Genomic DNA, 25000 nt, shown 5'->3' on the forward strand with positions numbered 1-25000 from the left:
ATTTAGAGAGTCCGGTGAAATCAAGGGGGTGGTGAGGAAACCTTGGGTTGGTGTGGTATGTGCAGGTATGGTCTTGTGTGGATAGGAGTGTAAATGACCATGGGTTAGCCAGAGCGCTGACTAGTCCAGAATTCAAACGTAAATGAGGATTAATTCACCAAATGCTACGGAGTGGTGATCAAAAACCCTCATAGACGTCAGTCGCAAGAATCTGTTGCCATAGAGACGGACATTAATGCCACTGCAGTTGCAATGCAAAACAAAACAAAATTCTGAGTGCCATATGTCCCACATTTCAAATTTCATGGAAACAAACTGACAAATACTCATTTCATCAACTGTTAAAAAGTACGAAGTATAGATGGTTCAAAAGCCCGAGCAGAAATGCACGTTACTGTTTAAATCAATAGTGATGCATTCCTTCAGTGAGGCAGCAACTGCTTTAGTTTACGTAGCCAACGGAGGGATTACCTGCGGATCTGAACATAAGGCAACAATATGGCTCCATCTGACCAGCTCAGAGCACCACCTCCCGCCCCAACACACACGCACACGTCTTGGGGAGGTGTGGGTGTATATTTCCATATTCTTGTACCAGCTTGTTCTAAACTGAAATGTTACTGATTCTGAAGACAAGATATAATCTTAAAATACACAGATTAAAACATGGAATGTGAGACACTCACCAAGGCAACAGAAAAACCGAGTGATAAATGGCAGAAAGGATGAAAGAAGAAGAAAAGAACAAGTTGTTCATCATAGGGAAACTACTTTAAACTACCTGGAACAAATGGAGCTCCTAGGGAAAAATAAGCATAAATTATCAGTCAGGTGAACTTCAAGACCAGTCTGAAATGGAACATCAGTTTTTCACTTCATTTCCAGTAAACTCTCAGAGCTGCTACAAGTTCTGGATGGTTCAAGTACACCCAGAAGTATCAGAGTTTGCTGCTGCAACATTAGTGTTCAGTTTTTGTGCCTTTCGAACTGCACAGGACACATGTCAGCAGAGGTGGTGTTGAGCACTGGAAGCCACTGACCATGCAGCGTAAAAGCAGAATTTGCTCTAGGTTTTTAAGAATTAATTTTCTTGGGTTCTTCTTTGAGTTCTACTACGCAGTGGAAGGGAACAAAATATCTTCGAACAATTTTCAATTAGATCACTGAAAATAAATAGTATACCAAGTATTTTACAGAATATTTTCATATTTCAGAATATTCCACTGTGACAAAAATATTTGCAATATGTTAATATTTTTCTTTTGTTCATTAAAAATGGTAGTTAGGTTAGCTCCACACCACTACTGACCACATGTAGTGTTTCTTCAAGAGTAGGCAACACTTAAACCTTTACATTGTTAGCTATTAGCCAGTTAGACAAATCAAGACATTTTCTACCTGAGATTCCTTTCATATTTAAGCACCACTCACTTTTGAGCAAATTCACATGAATGAGTGCAATGAGCAGAACACTGAAAAAGCTGTATACAACAGTCTAGTAGGAGAAAATGCTACATAAACTTCATGTGGGCACAGGTCAAGATTTGCAAAAATTATGCAGCAAAAAACTGTGTAACCAGCACTTAACTTACGATACCATTGATTTGATCGGAAAGTCAACACAGTAGGAAGAAAATAAGGACTGTGTGATGGCATGGATGGGTGGTCAGAGTAGTCAAGGGGAAGGGCAAGGGTAATCCCATGTGTACAATGACCTCAGGTGCACAAGTACAAAGAGAAAAGATAAATTTAAAAAATTTTAAGAAATTAAAAAGTAAAACCATCTGACCTTTTGAGGTTGGTCCTTCCGCATCAGGCCGGTCAAGATCCCCACTCGACTAGGGAACTAGTATGAACCATCAGTACCCTCCCACCAACCCTAGAAATGTCTGTACCTTTGTTTTTGGCATTAGTGCTAGACAGTTCTTTGGCAACAATGGCATTGACCTTGTCTACCTACGGCAAGATCCTCTCTCTTCTGAGGATGTACCCAAGGTAGGACACTTCAGCCCTTGCCAGGTGGCACTTTGTTGGCATTGACCACCTGTCCTGCCTCATGGATTCTCTTGAACGCTGTGTTGCTATATACCGCCACATCATCAATATAGGCAATACATGTCCTTCTGCTCTCCTCAAGATGTGGTCCATCAGGCACCACATTTTGGACGTTAGATGAGTTGCAGGTTCTGCTAGTGGAACTTGCCCATATCCCTTGCATAAGTCCTACGGGCTAAGGAACTGGGCCTTCCCGAGCGGTTCAATTAGCTCGTCTACTCTTGGCACGGTGTACGGGTTAAAAGCAGATACTGAGTTGAGCTTTGAGAAGACGATGCAGAACCAGAGTCCTCCATCCTTTTTGGGGGATGAGCACAACTGGACTGCACCTTTCGCTCCTTGTTGGTTCTATAATGCCCATCCTTGGCATTTCCTTCACCTCTATTTTAAGTGCAAACAAAAGAAAAAAAAGAATTAAAAAAAAAAAAAAAAAAAGGTTCAAGAAGAGAAAACAAGACAGTCCAGGATAATTCTATAGGTTACTCCAATTCTAAGCTGACCTGGCTCTGCAGTCTATTTCTCAAGCCAGTAGTCAAACTAAGCAATCTTTTTTTTTCCTCCTTAAGAGTCCAATCCTTATGCAGGCAGCACTGCACCCTTTCGCTGGTCACCTCTGGAGAATTCAATATGCGGTTCGAAGTAGCCTACTTCCTGAATCAGTTTGTTGTCTTCACCACTGTCGTTCAGGTATTCCTTCTTTCTCTCAGGAGTCCTCCTGACTGGCTGGTTATCTGGCTTTTATATGTTCGTGATTGTTATTGTGTCATGTGGTGTCATGTCCCAGGATGTTGTGAAGTAAGTATACATTTTCTTTTCTTTGTTTCGTGTTGCTGTCTATATGGCATTAGGGTTAGGTGCAGGTGATGGCGCCTTGACCAGGGTCATGACAGAGTGAAAAATATTCAATCAGGTGTGGCAATTTCCTATTCAAGACAGACACACACACATTGTCCATTGTGCCTAGTGACAACATCTGGGTTAGGGTTCTTTGCATTAGGGAAGCGAGACCAAAAACTAAAAAACAAAAACATACCTAAACTGTGTTAGCAGAACTAAGTCACCACCTCTACTAAACATCTCTGGAGTTTAGCAGTCAAAAATATATTTAGAATAAAACTGTGGCCATTTATTCTACTATTTAACTACACAGACGCATGTCACACGTCCTTTCCTTTTTAGACGGCGACTATATAATCTGTGGTTCCTCACATCACATCAGCATAACGCTGAATGACAGGGATGTAGACCAAGCATAGATAATGAGCATCACACTGGACAGCAACAAGACCAGAGTTTCAAAACGTACGATGTTGTGACCGTTACACCAATGCATCTGGTATGATTCACTATACATAGAACATGGCCCAGTTAAAACGGGGGGGGGAGGGGGGAGTCCCCCAATATACAGATGGATAAACCACTGACATTTAAAAATATGTATCTGCCTCTCTTATTCTAACTCTTTCCTAGGATGCACCTGGGGTTAGAATGGATGAAAGTGGGCAAAAGCATGAAAGGGTTTCCCCGTGTTTAAGGTAAGCGAGGAGACCCCCGCCCCCACCAACAGTAACAAGCTAGTCAACACCCCCATAGAGGAACACACCCTCTGTGCACTTCACAGAGTGCACGCATCAGTCACAGACATACTTGCACAGAGTGTGTGTGACTGTGTACACATGCATAGCCACATCAAGGAGCAGGTGTATCCTGTTTAAAAAGCAGTTGTGAATGTTCCAAATCTCCTAAAAAGGCAAACCAAAGTATTTTCTTCTGTCAGACTCCAAAATGCATTAAATCTGTCTCTGGGTGTTTATGTAGCTGTGTGGGGCAAAGCTGTGCATTACATTTGCTTACCAGAAGCAGGCAGCAAACAATGTCACTAACTCCATGTGTGGCTGGGTAATTAAAGGTTTATTTTGTTTTTATCAGGTAAGGGCACATTGCTGTGTATGCTACACTACAATCTATTTATATCATATCATATCTACACATCTTGTAGCGCTCACTTAGTTTGGGTGAGAAGTCTGGTTTATAAAAAGATCTTTGCAAATAAACCAGCCCTGTAAGACACACAGGTTAAATTTGTGTGTGCATTAATCTAGGCAGAAACATCACTGGATTTGTGTAAACGTTTATATTTTGTTTACATTATGCATTGGGTACTATATATTGCCAGACACGACTTCCAGCCTCCTTCATAACTCTCTCTGGTCCGCCCATCCATCTGTCTGACCTCTCACAGCGAAGGTCAGGAGAATGTGGCATGCTGCCAGCTCCATTTACCTCTGCAACTCCTGCAAGGACTGCTGAACATGAAACTTTCTTTTTTAAACTTGTGTGTGCCTATTTAAGCAGTAGAAAGAAAAGGCTGATGACAACAAGAAAACATGGACATCACCGTCATGTATCTTTAAACACTGAAGAAGAAGAAGAAGAAAATAAATAAATCAACTCAACTAGTTTACATTCAATACTGCTGGAATTACCCGTTCAAGGATGGAAGGCTATTTTAAGTGTTTTAGGGGGGCAAAGCCCTCCCTGCCTTTAGCGAATAAACACATCAGAACAATCCATCATATTTTTGCCCTCCACATCATATTTGCTTTTAAAACCTTGAAGTGGATTACCTTGGACTTCTGAGGACCTAATAATTGCACCACCTGAAGGTCATAAGAAAAAACACAGCTTGGCTAAAATGGATTGATCCATGGTCTAATCTAGCCTCAAGCTGTAGACTCACACAGCGTTTGATGTATTACACACAGTAGAGTGTGGCCTTCGTTAGATATCAACCTGCGCCAATTTTTGTACCCCACAGTGTCTAGATCCACCTTTCCATCATCTGCATCCAAGCAGATAAGCTATAAAAAGCATCAAAGTGCATTTTTTTACATTTATATTTTACACATTTGGCCTTTTAATCATGTTATAGAGATAGGCGCGTGTAGTGTTAGTAGTCTTGCTCGAGGACTATTATCGGTATCACATAGAGCATTTGACCAGACAGGGTTTGAAACTCCAGTAACCCCACAGCAGAGGCAGCTTTGTTATCCACTACACAATACAAACCACTCCATGAAGGACCAGATCATATTAGTGAGAACTGTATGTAATTGTTTTTGTTTAAGAGGTTTCTAGTCTGTTCACAGCTAAGAAAAAAGCAAAAATCAACAGCTAGTTAGCTTCCTTAATGAAAAGCGTGTGTGTATTTTTTACTTTGATGAAAGTCTGTTTTTAGTTGATGCTTAAAAAAATTTAAACATTTTGTAAAAAGGGCAAACTATCCACCAGACATTTATAAAAGAGTAGAAAAACCGTATTAAAAAAACCCCGAACATTTCACCAAGTTTAAAATCATATTCGTTTGTCAGGGGGGAACAAAAACAATAAAACAATAAAAAAAATAAACCCACCTTATTCCTCCTAAACAGGCTTTTACTCAAATAGTCACATAAGCTAGCACAAATCATCAAATTTTAAAAAAAATGCAGTTAACGACAAAACATTGGCTTAATGTTCACATCGTCTGATGCAGCTTAATTGGAGAACAAGAAGGTACAAAAGGTACACATTAACAGGCCAGTGCAACGGAGCCACTCGCCTCAGAATGGAAGAACAGAAACAGGAAAGCAACAAGAGCAGTGACAACAAATTGGACATTCAGCAATAGGCTGTCAAACACTCCTCACATATTCCCGTGTCGTTAATTAAAATATTCTCAGCTGGAGACCCAGTTAAAGGTTTCAAACCACACTGCTGTGCTGCGATCAGGGTGTCTTAAGTCTCACCCTTAATTGTCATCATGCTGCCCTCTCCTGGAGGCGGCTAGCAGGTGTCAGCATGTGAGCTAGCACCTCCACAAATGTGGTGTGCTAACGCTGCGTCAAAGAGGTTACCATGGCAACTAGCCTTAGCGAGGGTATTCGTTAGAGAAGGTAGATATTGCGGGGAGCGCTGGGATCTTCTAGGAGGGAGGCTGCAAGAAAATAAATTCTACTGAGAGAAAAAGAGTTGCATTGTCTGAAGCTACAGCGTTGCACACAGTAAGCAGATTTGGTGGTTGCTCTCTGGACGGTTAAGATCTCCTCTCAGCTAATGTCCAGCTACCTGAATTACTACTGTGGAAGGGCTTTTTCTAGGAGAGCATCATAAGGCAACTGATCTCTGTGGAATGGGCCAATTTCTGCTTTCTCAGCTCAAGGTGAAGAACCTTTTTCCATTTGCAACAGGCAAAAGAAGACAGACAAAGTCAAGGTGAATGTGTGTTTAAATTACAGTCACTCTCTTTCCATCCCCCTCTCTCTGTGTCCTGCGTTCTTCTGAAGACAGGCTCACGGAGTGCCAACCGTGCTCAGGCAACTGAAAACCCCCACTATGCTGGCGTGTATATATATATATATATATATATATATATATATATATATATATATATGTGTGTGTGTGTGTGTGTGTGTGTGTGTGTGTGTGTGTGTGTGTGTGTGTGTGTGTGTGTGTGTGTGTGTGTGTGTGTGTGTGTGTGTGTGTGTGTGTGTGTGTGTGTGTGTGTGTGTGTGTGTGGAGTGAATGACATGATTCCTTATTGTCTGGACAGGGCCACTCCACTGAGCTGGGTCCTGCCCAAGGCCATATTTAATCGCAGTTCCTCAGGCGATGCGCCTGTTCGCATCCTCACCCAGCAGCATGACGGTGTTCGGCCAGCAGTTTCCAGGCTGTTGTACCACCTCCAACTCATCGGTGGACTTCAGCGGGAGGCCGGGACATGGCTCTGAGTGCTATGAGGAGTGTGCGCTGGTTAGCAGGACCTGGCCGCTGCTGCTTCAAGTAACGAGAGCGGTCGTGCTGAATCAGAGCCCGCCGGCGTCAGTGCTGCTGAACTGGCGCCACAGCCTCGGGCTACACGGCCCCGACAGGTTCAGAACCTCGTGGCTGTACACCTTCACGTCTTCCTCTATAATTTGGCCAAGTTTGGCAGCTGTGGTTCAGTAACCACCTGCTGGCGGGTGGGGGGGGGGGGGATCAGGGGGGAGGCAGACATCCTACATCATCAATCTAGAGCACTATCGCTGCCAGTTGTCACTGTTGCTACTTTCTTCTAAAAGTCAGGAACTATAAACCAGAATCTAGAAGGTGGGGGGTTGTGGAAACAAGGAATGTTTTGCAAAGTAGGATGAAGGAAAAGAACAGAAGAGGGATGAGAAAAGGAGAATTCGATGGAGAGGGGAAAGGAGGAAGAGCAACTCATTGTAGTTTTTTTTATTTGATAATGAAACATTGCGTATGAGAAAGGTGCTACATGAACTGAACTTGTTACCATTACGTAATCTTGGTCTCGATTTAAAATTCTCACACACATATGCCGGGTTTTTTTTCCCATAAATTTTCAGACATGCCTGCTAGGACAAATTCACTCACTTATCACTTGTATTCTCATCATGCCAAACCACCTACTCACACAGCTCTACCAATCCACCCACCCACCCACCCACACACATTTATTTAAGCTGTTCATATTCTGAAGCACAGCTTAAGAACTGAATATCAGAATCCATAGCCACTCCACTCCAAAAGGCTGGGGAAGACCACATGCCGAGGGGGAAGGGGGGGGGGGGGGGTCGGTTCAACCGGAAGTGGACTGCTCCCTACAGAAATCTGTGTGTTCAGGGGACAGCAAAACCAACAGAAAATGCCACTTGCCTGACAATCAAAGTCCTGGAAGTTTCGGCCATTCTGTGAGGAAAGGGGAAAAAAGAGAAGCCGTGGAGGGAGACAAGTTAGAGTGAGGGCATAAACAAACACACACACACACGAGCATTAGTGTCGCTAGTTCATCTTGCACAAGTACACAGCTCAACACCAAGTTAGTGAATCGTTAAATATTGGCAAAGAACGGGCTCCTCCACTAGGAGGAGTCAGCCTCACAGAAACCAGTAATGCTCACATGTTTAATACAGGCTCTCGCAGAGGCTCTGCAGCCATGATTCAATCAGTAGTACAGTTTTAGATATGGAGCTATGGCTTGCAGCTGGGTGGGACATCAAGTCTAAATTAACATTCGAAAAGGCTAAATCGTTCTGACACTAAGATGAGCTAACGTTTCGTGAGAATCACAGTCTGTTGTGGGTGTCTCATTGTGGTAGTCTCTTTTAGTCTCCCTCTATTTCAATCTTTTAAGGCACCAAGTCATCGCTGGTCTTATCAGGCGATGATCAAATCAATCTGAGCCCCACTGTGGCGTGATGGACCCAAGATTAAGTTCAGATGACATCCATATAGTGGGCTGGTCTCATCTCATTCCAGCACTGATCCTAGAGATCGGCACGCAGCTGTACTGGTATCCAAGGGAAACCAGCAGCTCACCGGAGCCTTGGGGGTGGGTTCTCAAATCGATCTGGGATGCAAATCACAGTTATGAGATGAGGGTGTGCATAACAGATCACTGATGGGTGCTGTGTGCAGCAGAGGACTGGGTTACTTTATAAGAACACTGGGTTCTTTTTGGCTCGGTGTACATGGAGGACTCACTTTGTCCGTCAGGAGCGGCTTGATTTCCGTCAGCTGCACATCCTGTAGCTCATCCATCCTCAGAACTGACAGCTGTCAATAATCCTGGGTGTGAGAGACACAGACAGAGTGAGAGCATGAGAGAGCGAGAGACACAGAGCGCTTACGTTGTCACTAATGACGGCGACTAGAGCCCTTGTTGTTGTGTTAACTGCATTCTGAAGAGTCGATGTTTTATTCACGGCACTGACCGTTCTAAATGTCAGCGAAGGCGTGCGTGGCTCTCAAAGCCATTAATCAGTCTTATGACAATCAGTGGAAGACATCATGATGTCCTTTTCTCATAATATGCGGCAGCACAATGACTGTCTTGGGACCAACTCCAGCACCAACAAGTACCTCATACTTGCCACAAATAACATACAGGGCAGCTCCGTAATACTTTAACAAAAGGACTGGGAATTACTTCAGGTTGAGGCAAGGAATAAAATATTGATAAACCTTCACATCTCACTGAACATTTCTCTGTGCTGTTACAGCTGCCTAGTACTTTTACTGCCCATTCACGTATGATGTAGGTGCAAAACATCTCAAATAATGTGTAATAAACTCCTAAGTCAAAATAAACAAAAAAATGTTGTCTGTGGTGGCTCCTCAAGGTGCAGTGGTGGCATGACCAAGAGAAAAAAGGGCTTGGGTGGTGTCTGCAAGAGTGTGTGTGTGTGTGTGTGTGTGTGTGTGTGTGTGTGTGTGTGTGTGTGTGTGTGTGTGTGTGTGTGTGCGCGTGTGCATGTGTCATATGACTGCAGATTGCTTGGACAGTCACTCTGTTAAATGGGCTTAGTCATCAGCACATGGATAACTGCATGCGGATTAAGTGAGGCCCACAGGCTCTTAGAGAGTGCAGATCTGGAGAAACACCATCACCTTGCCAAGGAAAGTGTGGCTGGAGAACAGCCCTCCATTTCTTTTTAAGTGTGCCCGAGAGAGGCGAGCGCATCTTCCATTTCTCGAGCCGAGCTGAAATCATCAGCGTCACTGAATCACAAATGGCATAGCGGGCCGTGCAGACCTCTCCATGATGAACACCTCTTACGCACACATGCATACGTGTACTGCCCCAGGCCAAAAGAGCATTAGACACATTAGAGCCTCTGTTCCTTCTGCTCTACACAGACAGACAATCCCATCCTCCCCTCCACGACATGAAACATCATGAAAAATGAACAAGAACCAAGGGAGCTCCAGTTCGTTAACCTTCCCCATCGTGGCAAGCCGGGTGGGGCAGACGTGAAGATGTCACAGCGCCGTCAATCGGAGGTGCGGCGATTGTGCCGAGGATTTTCCCCTTCTGATCTCGTGCAGCAAGCGCGGGCTCCACGACGGACTTCAAAAGAAGGCCCGAGCCCCAAGTATGGCTGGATGCATGTCCCACTTCCCTACACTCTCAAACAGCGGCTGCCGCCTGCCAGTAGCAGGCCCTGCCCTTTCACATGTCCCCTTGCCCATTAGCTTTCTACTGACGGCCGAGGACTGGACTCCCCGCAGATTGCAGGCGAGGGGCTGTCTCGTGATGACCAGTGGGTGGGCGGGCGAGGGGGAAGGAGGACGAGATGTAGGACTTCGTGGCCCCTTTCTGGCTCCCTCCATCAATGACGGCTGCGCAGGCATCCCCTGCTTCACCCTGCGGTTTCTCCCGCTTGCTCGTGCCTCTCCGCGTTTTTCTCTCCCGTGTCTAATTAGCAGGGACCCACAGATGTGAGCAAGTGTGGTCTTCTAGGGACCTTTGAACAGAGCACATTGTTGAGGAATGGGGGTTTGAGTGGGCTTGTGGGTGGAAAGGCGGAGACAAATGGCAGCCTTAATATGAAGCTGTAAGAAAACTGTAGAGCAAACTCGGATCTAGCTTTTTAAATATCCCCATCACGTTGCAGAGGGATTTCGACTCCTTGCTTGATGATTCAACACATGCAAGGGCCACTAAATCTGCGCCATCGCAAATTCGTTTCTGCCAGGCAAACAAACTGCCACTGCTGCACTTGAGGCGCTTGGCGCTCACTTTTGAGAGCAGAACCACAGAGTGGGCATTTGGAGCGCTCTCCTTTTCACAGTCTCATTCAAGCCAGTTTCGTCGGGGCTACAGAGCCAGCATCATGGCCCTGTTGGGTTGTTCACACTCAGCCACGAGAAACAAGACTCGGTATGGCCTGGCCTACGGAAAATAGCCACGCAAGACTTGATTTGCCCTAGCCTACATAGCAGTAGAACGTTTCGCTTCACCCTTGCGAAGCTTAATGCAGCAGGCAGTTTAATGTGGAAAGAGCCGCAGGGACTTTTCATTTGAAGCATCGCTTTGCAATGAGCCTGCGCTCTGGGGGAGAGCTTCAAAACAACACTTCTGTTAGTGACAGGCAGCTCTATTTGTGGCTGGCATTTCCAGCTGGGATTGAGGTGGTGGGTTATAAAAAGTTATGCCAGGTAGACTGTGATGTGAAACCTGGACCCTTTGTATGAGTTTTGATCAGCTAATAGATCAAGACATAAAAAAGGAGGGAAGCGAAAATGGAATAGTTTCAGAAAAATTAGTGAAAATGTAAAACTGACAGCCCAGAGCAGGAATGCAACAACAAACCTTCACAGCTATAATTGGCTTATATGGTGACAAGACCTAATTATAGAAGATATGGAATATACTGGGACTGGCCTATATACCCTGAAAAGTATATTTTTCAAAAATACTCCTAATGCAAGATATGTTGGTCATTTTCAGATCTAAATTAGACAGATCTGAAATGTAACCTATGTAATCTGTTATTAATTAGAACAGGGCTTGAATAGCAGGCTCTTTGTGGAACACATGATTCTTTCATGAGAGATCGATCCACACTCACCACTGAGTACAAGAGCACGAGGCTGAAGGTGTTGGGTTACTAGCCCTTACGGGGCCACAAGTAGGACATGTTTTTGGTGAATGCTGATTCCTTGCTAAATTCTCCCCACTTAAGCCTAAGGAATACCATGTGACAAGCTGCCAGCTCACCTTTAATTAGAATAAGAGAAATCAACATTTTTAGCAAAAGGAGAAACAAGGCTACAAGAACCATTATAAACCAAAATGGAAGTGAACAAAAATGTGCTTGACACGTGCCTTTAAAATGAGCTGACATTCTTGAACAGGTACAACACAGCTCATCGGAAAAGAAGAAAGGAAGGCAAGGCAGCATTTAGCAGGAAAGCACTGACCTCAGAAGAAAGCTGGGAGCTCAGCAGTTCGCTGTGAACACGCAACACCTGAGTGATGGAGCTGAACTGAAGGAAGCAGAACAAAAAAATGGCACGCTCGGGACTGCCGCGTACATTAGCCTGCCTAATCTGCTTACCCTAATCGGGTAAAAGGAAAGAGGAAGTGTTGCCTTCTGACATCTTAAGAGATTTTGTTTGCTGGGTGAAGGGTGAAGCAAATCTATTGTGGTCAACTTGAAAGATTTCAGTTCACTGCGACAGATCCATTTTTTCAGTGGCCCGTGTCTGAGTAGAGCGGCTATATCCTGGCAACGAGACATGGAGAGGTCTTCTGAAAATGAGAAAAGCAACAGCTGTTTTTAGAACCTTCTATGCGTGCACCTCTTTTCCTCTGACATTCATCAGTGTAGCCCATTTGATTACTAGTGAGAGCAAGCAGTCCTCTTCCCCTCATCACCATAACAACCAGGAGGAACAGCGGTGGTGGCGTCAGAGAGCACACTCCCAGCAGTAATTACTCTTCACAACCCTGCTCCCCTCTCTGCATGGAGTCTCCAAGCCCAGGAAGATGCACCACTGACCTCAGTCATCATCAGTCATCCCTACACCGCCATGATTAAAGTTACAGAGAGTGGTTTGATGGAACCACTGGGACCAATGTGATCAGGTCTCTCTTTAGAGGGTTGGGAAGAAAGTGGAGACAGAGGGAAGATATGTGGGCTAATCCACCTAAGGTACAGAACATTCAGATTTGCCAAATAAACCCCAACTCTCATACTGATGAGAGACTCTTACGCTCTCTAATCAAGATGCAATGTGAGCGAGTTGACCTCATCACAGACGCAGCCCTGCCATCCACTGGAGTTTATCAGAACGTTCGCAGAAATTATTCTCAAAGGACCATAATCAGATTTTGTTTCTGCACATTTAAAACCACAAACCACACACACTTAATGCCTTTTTCCTAGCGCTCCATCTCTCTCAACTTAATCATAAACCAGTGAATTTAAAAGTATTCGCATGATCAAGAACTGTGACCTTTTCATTTTCAGATTATTAGCCTAATAACTGTTTAACTATGGTCCAACCAGTGTTAAAATGGTCACTTGGGGTTATAATAATTTCTGAAAGTTTCATATAGACATAAGAAATGAGACCACATATTTTAGTTTAAGATTGTCTGTTCAATTGATATGATCAATTAACAAAAAAGATGGTGCCTGTCAAATGTCAATCTAAAATAAGCAACTAAAATATAAAGTCTAAAATAATACAAACAAAACAAACCACTTATAACTTAATAGCCCATCTTGAAACAGGTAACACATACATAAACAGAAATGAAAAATGCTATACACAACAAGAATTCCCCCTTTTTACATTGTCTGTAGCACATAACCACTCCATTCTCTTTACATAGTCCGTCATGCTCTCCATAATACACAGACAAAAGACTAAATCGCAGCCAAGGTCTGCACCACGTAAAAGACACCTTCCAGGTCCCAGTCAGTAACATGGGGCCCTCACATATGCACACAGGACAGTGGGACTGCCTGTGGATAAACTGACAGAGTTAATCAGGCAAGAACTGGCCAGTCAAAGTAAACCTCCTGCTGACTGTATGTTGTGACTTTAAACCTCACACCTTGACAAAGGATGAGGTCACACTACTTCCATGCTGAATTTTCAAACAGAGAAAGATCAAGTTTCGTTGACAGGATTCGGGGCGTTTTACAGGTAACCTTAAGGGTTTCGCCGCCCTGGGTCATCACCAAGCACAGCGTTGTTGGAATCCAATGCCACAATGACCTCAGCTCCTGAAGCCAAACCAGCCTGGGTGGCAAGCCAGCGCTGTGGTTTGTGCTTCAGCACACCATGAATGAAGCGTCTCCGTCACTGGCCATCTCTGGCTTCCTGCCTCTCGGGGTGGTCGTTCCTCATTATAGTCCGTCGTTCAAGGTTCCCTGCCCACAGGAGAGAGAGGCGGCAGGGCTGGGAGCCAGGCTGGCAGCTCGGCTCCGCAGAGAGTGCAGGTGGGGGGGAGCTGTCATATGAAGGCCTACCCCTCCACTGCTTGGGATGGTGACAGGCTCTAAATACACAACACACACCTTTGGTATGTGATCTTGGCCTTGCTAGGCTTGGGAAGTAGATGGGAGGAGTTCAAGGAGGGGTTGCCAGCACAGCAGAACGTTACGGAGCTCCAACCCCCAACCCGCTGCTGCGTTTGTGGTGGAAGAGAGTGCAAATGAGCTTCATCGCTGCAGCTTCTTGCCATATCAGACAAAAGCTGTACGTAGTTGTCTTAAGCTCTCCATGAGACTTGCAGACAAGTGTAACCCGCTGCCTACAAAATACAGTCAGAGGCACTAAGCTGTTGGAAAGCACAATGTTGTGTATAAACATTCATCTCATTTGTAACCGGGCAGGCATTTGTCAGCGTCCCGTTTCCAGCCTAGTCAACCTTGCAATTCCTTATGCTTTTAAAATGACTCTCAAAAGCAGTTGTTGCCTCTCTGACAGTTAAGGCAGCTGAACATTAGTCATTCCACAGAACGCAGTTATAAACAGAGCCAACTGTGAAAACACTCTGCTGGCTCTAACGAGCCTCAATACAGAAGCCATGCTTGTTTAAGGCAAGGACAGTGTCTAATAACAGTCTGGCTACTGTCAAATCAGTGGTTAGGTATTTTCTATGACAAAAATCTAATTTAAACTATTGGAGGATTATAATTCCCACAATGAAAACAAATGATGCACACTTACGCTGTTAATCTAAATGCAAAGTGTAGGAAAATATTCTGTATACTGCACATATCAAAACAGACCAGTCTTTTAACTAGATGCTTCGTTTTATGCATTTTGTGCTGCAGTCATAAAGAGGAGCAAATAATGCAACAGCTTTCAGTACAACAGCTCACATTGCACATCAACAACCTCAGTACTTCAACCTTCAATGCTTTTAAATGAGCTGCGAGTCCCCCAAGTCTGAGAAATAAACGTCTTTGGTGATGGAGGTGCGTGTCCAATATTCAGGATTCAGTTTGCATCAGACATACATTACACACAGAGCATGATGGACTGTCATTATTTGCATTGAAAACCCAATCCAAGAAACCCAACGCAGAAACGATGAAGGCAAAAGAGAGTTTTTTTGCTCACAGTTTCTCAGTAAGGAACTTCACACAGATTTTATGCTTCATTACCACCCTTGCATCAGAAAAAGAGGAAAGGTTTCAATTCCAAACAAACAATGGCATACTCAACTCGCTGAACATTTCCACACACTTCAACCCTGTCTCAATGTTGGTCCTTCCCAACCCTTACTAATGACCTGTAATAGTGTCTCACAGAGACACTGTGTTTCTCCTAGCTGTGCTCAGAGCCGTGTGGTGCAGCGGTGAGGAAAGACGGTGGCAGTGTGTTTAGAGGAGACTATGCTCTGTGACTACATGCAATATTCAACAGCCCCTACAGAGTTCAGTATCGCTTTACTAGCATATGGTCTACAATACAAAGACAATATTGTAAGCCATGGACTAGTAAAGCTATACTGAACCCTTAATACAAAGCCTACAGCAACAGAAGAGCCCTGGGCTGTGGATGTTTTACAGTCAAGTTCCTACTCCTCCTCAAGCACTCTAGCCATTTATTCTTAACTTACTTCTTTACATCTAGTCAGAGCCGAGGGGCATCCTTCCCGTTAATGAACTCAATCCCTTTAATAAACTGATCCATGAGGAACTATGAGTGAAGAAAAATGGCTTTGGCAGGACAATGATCAGTTAAATCACCAGCTTTAAACGTATATCACTGTAAGCAGGCCTCCTCATAGGCATCAAGACAGGGTACACCTTTCCTCTAGATGACAGCGCAATGGGGGGGAAAAACTGAAACATGAAAATATTGTAAAAGTTGCACAGCAATATCATATACACTACCTTGAAATGAAGCACTTAGATTTTGCATTGCATCACAGTGTGCTCTGTGTATTGGAATCTAGAACAAGTGCTTGTAAAAGGAATGAAAAATGGGGTACAGTATAGCAATAGGACAAGGTCTCTTCCCTCTAAAAGGAGAGGAGAATTTCATTTACATGATAAAAATAGGAACCCAGTCAATGGGTTAAAACCAGATGAAATATTAAAACCAGATGAAATATTCATGAGATCTGTTTGATGTTCATTTTCCCTTTTGTGCTTGTGCCACTTCCTTAGCATCTCTCTCCCATTCTGACTTAATGTAGTTACTGCTTTATCATCAGGAGACCACATCTTTAGGGACAGCACCATGTCTGTGCCACAGGACTGATTAGTAGTGAATGGGGTTGCAAGTTTTCTTCAGCTGCTGGTTCTTTTGGACCTGCCACTAAAAAAAGATCCATTCATTTGGCTCCGAGCTGCCAACACCTCTATTTCTTCCTAAATACGTAGAAAAAAATGGAGATATTGATAACTAAAAGCCACTGCACACGTCTAGCCAGTCCAGTTTCAGTTAGCATGCCTAGTGTGAGCATGGGAAGTGTTCTACTGTTAATCAAGGATTAACCTACTTTGAGGTTAAAGCAATTATAGAGTTTTGGGATGTAGCCCATTTGCTATAGTTTTGTGGCTATATTTATCACAAACACTGAGTTAAGAATGACATGGACATTGTATACCAAGTTAGTGTCAATTCTAAGCAGTACTTCTCTTGTTTTGTATCCTGTGATGGTGGACGGTGGAAATAAGGAAGGAATGCAGCTTCTGTAGCACTCAAACACTTCAAAGTGCAGTCATTATAATGATGAAAATGCACATACAGCTGCCTCTATTTTCAAAGATTGTTGAGAGGTGAATGTGCTCTCATCACATTAAGGAGCCATTCACAGAGAGCCATTGGACCCACCCATCACTACTCACTGATATGTTGCTTAGAAGAGCTTCCAAATCATAGCCTAGACAGTAAGAGAAATATTTAGCAGTGTTTCCATCTTTTTAGAAGTGGGAGGGAGGTGTGTGTGTGGGGGGGGGGGGGGTGTAACTTCCTTGAGAATTAAATATCCACTGAAATTTCGCATTTCAAAGCAGCTCTTAGGCATACTTCTACAGCAGCCTTAATCTCTCCACTCTACCAACCATGCCTTGAACTGTCATTCTGTGTGGATCATAAGCACAGCAGGGGGGTATTACTGGTTAATACAGGAGGTGGGAGAGGAAGGTCATTTATTGTAACACAACACTAATCTGCTAAAACCTCCCAGCAGCATCAGCCAGGATCAAGTAGCTGGAGCTCAACATCCCTCAGATAAGCCGCCCCCACACTTCCTGTTTTGGAGGTGAACATGACTTTGGACAGTGTGGTGAATAAGACCTGCACAGTCAAGTACAACATTAAAATGACTTATATGCACTGTAGCCATTAATGAAGCCTTAGCAAGTACAAGAGAAGATATTAACAGGACTAACAATAGCTGGGGCAAAACTGAGCAAAACTGAAGTGCTACAATCCGAGAAGTTACGGAGGAGATTTTGTTATTCCACAGCAAACAAACTGAAGTGAATCAATGTTTTGGACTGCCGCCTGTTCACCATCCCCTGCTGAACCGAATCCTAAATGAATGAAATGTGATTTGGGCAGACAGATGAGCACCACCAGGGCCTGCGTGACCCCCGGCACTTACCCACACCTCTCCCTCTGTCCGGGTGCCCCACAGACACCATAGGTATCATGGTCCCTGTGAGGAACTACTCCAGAAATAGAAACTGCCATGGAATGACAGGACTAAGGAGAGTAAAGCCAATAGGAAGGAAGGGGTGCGAGAAAACTCAAAACAGCTGTTGTCAAGGGTGGCACAGCGATAGGGAGGAGGTGGGAAGAGGAAGTGAACTGATGCACAGAGTAACAACCCCCAACTGGAATCTTGACTTCATGGACTCAAGACAGACATGAGAATGGATTCCAGAGAGCCTCTCAGATCCTGAAACCATCGAGAAGCATTCCAAGCATCCTGACGTTCAAAACACAGAGAGAAATCCCCAGTGTAAGTTACAGCTTGTAAATAATGTGGGATGTTCTGCCTCTTTTGATAGTACTGGAAGAGAAGCAAGAAGAGAATGGAAAGAACTTCTTGCTGAGAAAGAGAGAAACAATACAATCTAAACCTTTCGATAAAATACAAGCAGGCATACTCTCAGCATTTAATAAAGGTTGCTGTCTTTGGGACAATATGCTAAACTGTCATTTTAGCTTAGACTCCCTCCAAGTCTTCAGTATGGAAAGGGCATGCTTAAAGGCCATGCACAAAAGACCAATTTCAACTTTAAAGTCAAACAAAAAGAAACCAGCTCAAGGTTTCTAATTGAATTTACTGTAAGACAAAATTAAGGCCATCTCTGGCTACCGTGCAAAAGGACGAGATTAATAAAAAAAGTGACTAGAAGCCTGAAAATTTTTTATACAGTATATATTTAATAATATCATGCAAAATATCAGTAATGCATTACATAATAAGAGATTACTCTTTCAATATGTGAATGACAATATATTTTGTGCAGGACATGAAACAGAAGCAAGTCAGTAGTAGATGGCCAGGTAGTAAATGACCTTGATGCTTTATTAAAGATAATCCTAGGCTTGACGCCAATAAAGCTGAAAATATTTGGAGGTGACAATAATGGTAATAAACTGATCAACCACTGTCTACATGCTGTCAAAATATGAAACTAAACGCATTTTCAAAAAATAATAAGCATAATTTATTTACTGAATATAGAGCATATTTGGATCATCCCCAGGTGGTGACAATTAGTCCTCTTGATAGAAAAAGGTCCTATGAGGTGGACCAAAAAGCCCAAGCAAGCTGTTTCTTAACAAAGACACAGGTGTGGTAAGAAAAGCTATACACCATTTGGGCATGGTTGCCAGTGAGACAATGAGATTTCATGTATCAGTACATCCTGTATTAGCAAGTATAGGTCTATATTACCCATTTTCATTTTTGTGTGTCTGCCCTCTATTTGATGAGATCAGATTGATAGGATAAAAATTGTATTGGCATTGTATTGGCAAATTGTATCTGACATTTTCAGTTCCCTATAAATCACAAGATTCTAGTGGACACTGAGGTATGCTTGATAGCATTGAGGAAGTCACACTTTACATTGCCTACTCACAAAACATGGTCTAGTCATGGATGATAAAGATAGACTCAATTACAGGAACGGTCAGCCAATGCTCATGCTGCCAATGGTCACACTGCCATACAATTTATATTGTAGGCGATGTAACTATTACATCCAAATGCTTTTCTTGTCTATTTTTAGTTTTAATCTTAGACAGGCTATTGGCATGCAGTAATTCGATTAATGCCATTAGATGAAAAACATCAATGCTCTCTTAAAACGAGACAGACATTCAATTTGGAGAGGGTAAAGAAATGGTAAGAGGGAGAGAGAGGTAAAGAGAAGGGAGGAGAGAGAGAGAGATATAGGTCTGATTAAAAAGGCACAGCCTTTACTTAAATATGTCTAAATATCTGAGGGCAAAACAGCAAGTCAGTCTTCTTTCCTGAAAAACATATACAACTTTAAAAGCCATTGGGCCAAGCATTAAAATCAGAGGGCTTGACTGTATGAAAATAATTTACTACATTTCACTTGGCTGTATAAAAGTAGGAAGTGTACACTCTAGTCACAATATTCTAGTGGAAATTGTTATGCTAATGCCGGTGCCTATGAACTACTGGCAGAGTATAGAAGGTAAGCATGCCAATCACACCTGCCATTTTAGCTAGGCTATAATTTTTAGGTCTAAAAGGAACAGGATCCTTTGAAAAATCATAATATCTGAATCCTTAAAAATTTCAAATCATCCATTAGCTGTCAATCTGAGCCTAGATAATGCTTGAAGTGCCAGAAGTAAGAAAAGTCCATTTCCTTGGTCCATATTTAGTGGTACTAAAAGAATACAGAACTGGGCCAATTTGAAAATAAGATTATTCAAGCTACAGCCAAATACTGTTCTTTCGTTATCAAGTACTTGTGACTTTATACAGAATCTTAATATTTAATTCTCTAGTTTTCTGCAGTAACCAAACTGTATGGCTTACTAGCTTAGCATGGCCAGGATAGGAAGTATTTTGCTAGCTTCTCACTAGCAAGGCTAGGAAGTCTTTTCCAGCAAATACTTTTGAGATAAAGAGTTTGTGCTAAAGCGTCTTCCTTAATTAAATGTTTTGGATGCAGCTAGGACACATATTCTGGGGCAAGACAATCAAAGCATGGCAGTAGCAATCCTTCCTGATGTTAAAAAATGGAGATGAGGTGAGACACCATTTTCCAAACTTAGCAAGAGCAGAACCTTACTACGAGTTAAATTTTTGTGACGATGTAACAGTAACAGGTGCACCCAATTAACAGATAAGTGTAAACTACCAGCCATGTAGTAGATGATGTAGTACCAACCAATGTAGTAGCATTACCTGATGAGAGATCTGAGAGTCCCGCTTGGACCAGCAATCAACACAGCTAGAAATAAATCCATGAAGGAGTTTCTCAAGGTCTCGTTTTCACAGAAAGTCTTTTAATTTTGTTATTATTGAGATGACAGAATTATTTAGTAATTGCGTTCACGTTAATCAGATCAAAAACCAGAGAACATCTAGGTATAGAACCGGTTCTTTTGACTTGCTAGTTCTAGAGTTACGACAGGCAGCAAGTCTAAATCTCATTATTTTTTCCAAATAAAATAATCTATTTCATTCTAGATACAGGAAGTCTTGGCATATCCAGTTTGTAATATGTTAGCAAATGATTATGGTCACATTAACTAACAGACCCAGTTAAATCTGAGTATTATCTGCATAGCTGTGGCAGCTTCTTTTAGGATTGTCCAAGAGGAATCATATATAAAATGAATAAAAGTGGCCCAAGAACAGAACCTTGAAATAAACGTATTCAGGCTACTAGGAAACTTGCCACATTTAGAGAAATATAGGAACAATCTCTGCTTGTAATCTAACATCCTCGCAAAAATATCAAGTCTTCTCGTATAAAAGTCTACTATTAAGAGCTCCTTTACATTCTGGAACACTTGACCTGTTTTTAAAGTGTAATAAGCTTAGGGGTGGGATGATCAGAAACTAATGCAGACTTTATGCAGAAACAGAGGGATACTTGGCATATATTTGCATATATACTGTATGATAATATCTGGCAAAAGAATACATTGAGACTTCCTATGCGCTTCATTCAGGAAGTGTAGGTGGCAAGAAGGCAGCCCTGCCTGGATTTGAGAGTCACAGGTCTCAAAGAACAATGACCAAAGGCTATCTCCTGACACTCATGTTCTCTACCGTGCAACAGCATTATACTTGTGCGAAAAGACTCCAACCAGCATGCACTAGTCTGTACCACATCAAAGAAGCTTCAGCACTGAAGCAATCTATTTATGTCAAGAGAGCGAAGTGCAATATGTTTTGTGCGTGATATTAAAGCAAAAATAAATAATACACAAAAGAGGTGCATTGCAACAAGGTAAAGTATGGAACTGAACAAATAACTAAGATACCGGAACAAAGAAAACAATATCAACAGACACTGACGACAGATATTTGCAATGCTATACCCTTGGCCCACACATTGCAACTTACTTTAGATGCAATGAAAGTGTGTCCTCCTACAGACGGCAAAAAGGTTATCCAATGTATTAGGCCATCTGGACTACTAAACTACTGTCACTAATCATGGCTTTGCTAATGCCTCACTTGATATTCTGAGAAACGGGGTTAGCTTCACTGTAATCCAACATAGGGAAAGTTAATGAACATGGATTTGGCCTGTGTCCACGAACCATAAATGTCATGTGAATTTACTGCACCAACAGATCTGCTGAACGGTTATAACAAGTACAAAGCCCAAATGACAAACTTAAAATATTTGGTCATCGTGTGCTCAGTGTCTAATGCTCGATTGAATTAAGCACCGATCTCAGGCTGGAAACCACATCAACCACATTAGGTGGTTTGCAGAGGCTGAATGTGACATTTACTACAATCGTTTCACTTTTAACGGTCATGGCTACATTAGTTCGCTAGCCTAGCTACATTTCTAATCCAAGAGACTGCCGCAAAAATAATTTGACGTAACTAGCTAAAATAGTTTGGCTGCTGGTTCTGTTAAATTTGGCAGCTTGAGAAACTGACAGTAGTTTATCGGATAGCTAGCTACATAAATAAAATATGTTTCGATAGTAAACCAGCTACCTAGCTAGCTAACTCTGGCGTGAAGTTGAACAAAGTAACCCCGGCCAGTGTCTATATGAACGCGCTCAAAATCTCCTCAGAGCGGCTAGCTCCCCGCTAGCTAACGAGATGACCCTGATTCGCGGTTCCACACGCATACTTTTGAGTGCTTATGACAGTACCAGCAAGAGAAATGCCTCCTAAAGTGCCGACTTTCAACAACATTCTCCTCGATAAGACATACGGACATGAAGAGTTATCGTTATCCGGCATGGCTACTAGCCAGGTAGAATAACAAGCTGCTGAGCGAGTTAAATACCGTAGACAGGTTAGCCAGCTAGCTAGCCCTGCCTAGCACCATAACCTAGTTAATCGCTCGCTATCTGAAGGAAACTCCTTGGCGTTTGCTCACAAACATTCTTGCGTTACGTTCACATGTCGGTTTAATGAGGACTGCGAATGTACGCGGCGTACTTCATGTAACAGGCCGGCTACACGAAAAGGTAAAAGCACTCACCGCTGGAGGGAAATCAAACTGCAGGACCCGTACTCAGTGATAACACCGTCTGTGTGGTTATCCAGGCGAGTGTGCTATGAACGAGTCTCGGCGGCGTTCTCCGCTTGAACGAGGCGGAGTCAAAATCCGACTCTGACGGTCCAGAGCAGAGCGAATAACAGAAACACCATCCCGTTTATTATATGGAGAAGTAACGTAACCAAACACCATCCCGTTTATTATATGGAGAAGTAACGTAACCGAACACCATCCCATTTATTATATGGAGAAGTAACACAACCGAAAACCATCCCATTTATTATATGGTCAAGTAACACAACCTAGCACCATCCCATTTATTATATGGAGAAGTAACGTAACCAAACACCGTCCCATTTATTATATGGAGAAGTAACACAACCAAGCACCATCCCATTTATTATATGGAGAAGTAACGTAACCAAACACCGTCCCATTTATTATATGGAGAAGTAACACAACCAAACACCGTCCCATTTGTTGTTACTGCACCGAAGGGAACGTAATTACAAGCCTTTCAAAGTCAAGATGACATCTTTTTAAACAGAAAGTCAGAAAATACTACATTAGAATACATCTGACTTTCGCCAAATCTAAACCAATAGGTTACTGGATTTAATTCCTGGACGCTTGAGCAGATACGACAAACCACAGAAGACATGTTCGGTTTCTTTTACGAACAATTGTCCGTTTGTTCTGAAGCAAGCAAAACTGGAAGCTCGGGAATTTAAAGCTTCACTTTCTCATCTCATCTTCCCTGAGGACCGTGGATATGCTTTCTGTGCGTGTTACGCAACTCCAATAAATCAAAATTTGTAAAGTAGAATATGTCAGATATAAGGTCTAAACAAGCCCAACATATGGAGATGACATAACGGCACCAGACAAAATGGTGGAACGGACCCGAGGACGATGAACGTTGTGAAGAACGTGACATTCTTGGCTTCAGCTTATGCATTAACACGCTCGACCAACACAAACTAACAAACAAAAAAAACAAAACAAAACTTGCTCTTGTAGACTTGAAGGTGAAAGGACAGCTCATTTAAAAACTGAAGTGAACCTGGCTCCCACATGGAGGGGAAAGAAAATCAAAGTCCAAATCCATTGCTGTCTGATTACTGTATTTCCATAGATTGATAAATGCAAAAGGGCAGACATGCAACACAATTATTTCACAGCAGAGTGAAAGTACAGACAATATAGACTGTGTATCTGTCACTGGCTGCACGAAGAAAGAGGAAAAAACAGAAAAACAAAGATAAACATCTGCCCTTCCATGTGATTTAATGGATCCATATATGTATTTGAAAAACATGGAGTTTTCTGGTGGAGGAGTGGTATACATTTGAATATGTTGGTCTAAAACAGAATATCAGGCACAGGTTATGAAATTCAAATGCAGGACTGGGCAAAAAGAGGAGAATGAAACCACAATAACCAACAGGGGAGTGGGCAATGCATTACCCCCGTTTCTCCGTCTCTCTCTGACTACACACTGTGGGGCCATCTGGTCCCCTAACACTGACACATTCTCTCATCATGACAATCACCCTGGCTAACAACTCCACCTATGTACACAAGCAGGAGCAACACACGCGCACGCGCGCACGCACCCTAAAAAAGGAGGCAAACAGAGGACAGAAAAAAAGACAGCAGAATCAATAACTTAATTTCACAATTACAATAAATTAAAAAAGGCAACTAGTGCCTTCAAAAAGTAAGAAAAAAACCTATGTGGACTAGTGTAAAAAATTGCAAGGGACATTACAGAATGTTATAAGCCTATAACAACACAAAATAAGGGCAAAAAAAAATAAAACATGGAAATCGAAAAAACCTTTTGTGCTTGTTAAATACATTTGCATACACAGGAAACACAAGCAATAGCAATCATTTCAAAATGGCGGCAGACATGAAAGAACCAAGAGTACTACAGTATTCACAAGAGGTTCGAGATAAAGTTACTATTACCATTGATATAAATGCAGACTCAGTCACAGTTAATACCAATACAGTTAAGATCAAAGGCAGAAACCAAAAACAAGCCAAAGTTGGAACATGGATTAAAGAATGCACATTAGGCCATTTACATTGTCTATTTAGTACAAATATAGAAGATGGTGAACTTTCAGATTAAAATATATTTTAATATTAACATTTTCAGGTTTCTTTTTCTTTAACAGCTACGAGCTCATTGCTGCATCACTGCCACTGCAAACGCATTTTGTCAAACCTCATTCTCAACAGTTCTTGACAAACATAGAAAAGGGGATTTTGCATAACATCAGCAATGAAAACAGAGAATAAACAAACCAACCAAAAATAAAGGCAGAATTCTGTATGTTAATAACAGACAAGTGCTAAAAAAGCCTTTATGTTTCAAAAAATAAGGATTCCTTGCATTTAATGTCATTAGGCCCATTTTAAAATGAGTCCTTCTC

General features: G+C 42.5%; 2 protein-coding genes across 4 annotated transcripts in view; both read right to left on the bottom strand.

Moving 5' to 3' along the window:
* The window catches only part of ndrg3b (ndrg family member 3b), a 44061-nt gene extending 21363 nt beyond the window's left edge, over window positions 1-22698 (bottom strand). For 2 of the 3 annotated variants that reach the window (XR_003411586.2, XM_027024110.2), the window contains exons 1-3: window positions 22539-22698; window positions 8578-8661; window positions 7750-7782 (exon numbers count right to left, since the gene is read on the bottom strand). Coding sequence is in view for 2 of the 3 variants with exons in the window: in XM_027024110.2 (XP_026879911.2) it covers window positions 7750-7782; window positions 8578-8634 (90 nt within the window). In the remaining variant the exon portion in view is untranslated. The remainder of the gene's footprint in view (window positions 1-7749; window positions 7783-8577; window positions 8662-22538) is intronic. The other variant, XM_027024114.2, reaches the window with a different exon arrangement.
* A 961-nt stretch (window positions 22699-23659) lies between these two features.
* The window catches only part of phf20b (PHD finger protein 20, b), a 13521-nt gene continuing 12180 nt past the window's right edge, over window positions 23660-25000 (bottom strand). The window contains exon 20 of the mRNA XM_035522656.1: window positions 23660-25000. This exon is cut by the window's right edge and continues 437 nt beyond it. The gene's annotated coding sequence lies outside the window, so the exon portion shown is untranslated.

This window comes from Electrophorus electricus, chromosome 24 (genome assembly GCF_013358815.1).
Source record: "Electrophorus electricus isolate fEleEle1 chromosome 24, fEleEle1.pri, whole genome shotgun sequence".
Taxonomy (NCBI): domain Eukaryota; kingdom Metazoa; phylum Chordata; class Actinopteri; order Gymnotiformes; family Gymnotidae; genus Electrophorus; species Electrophorus electricus.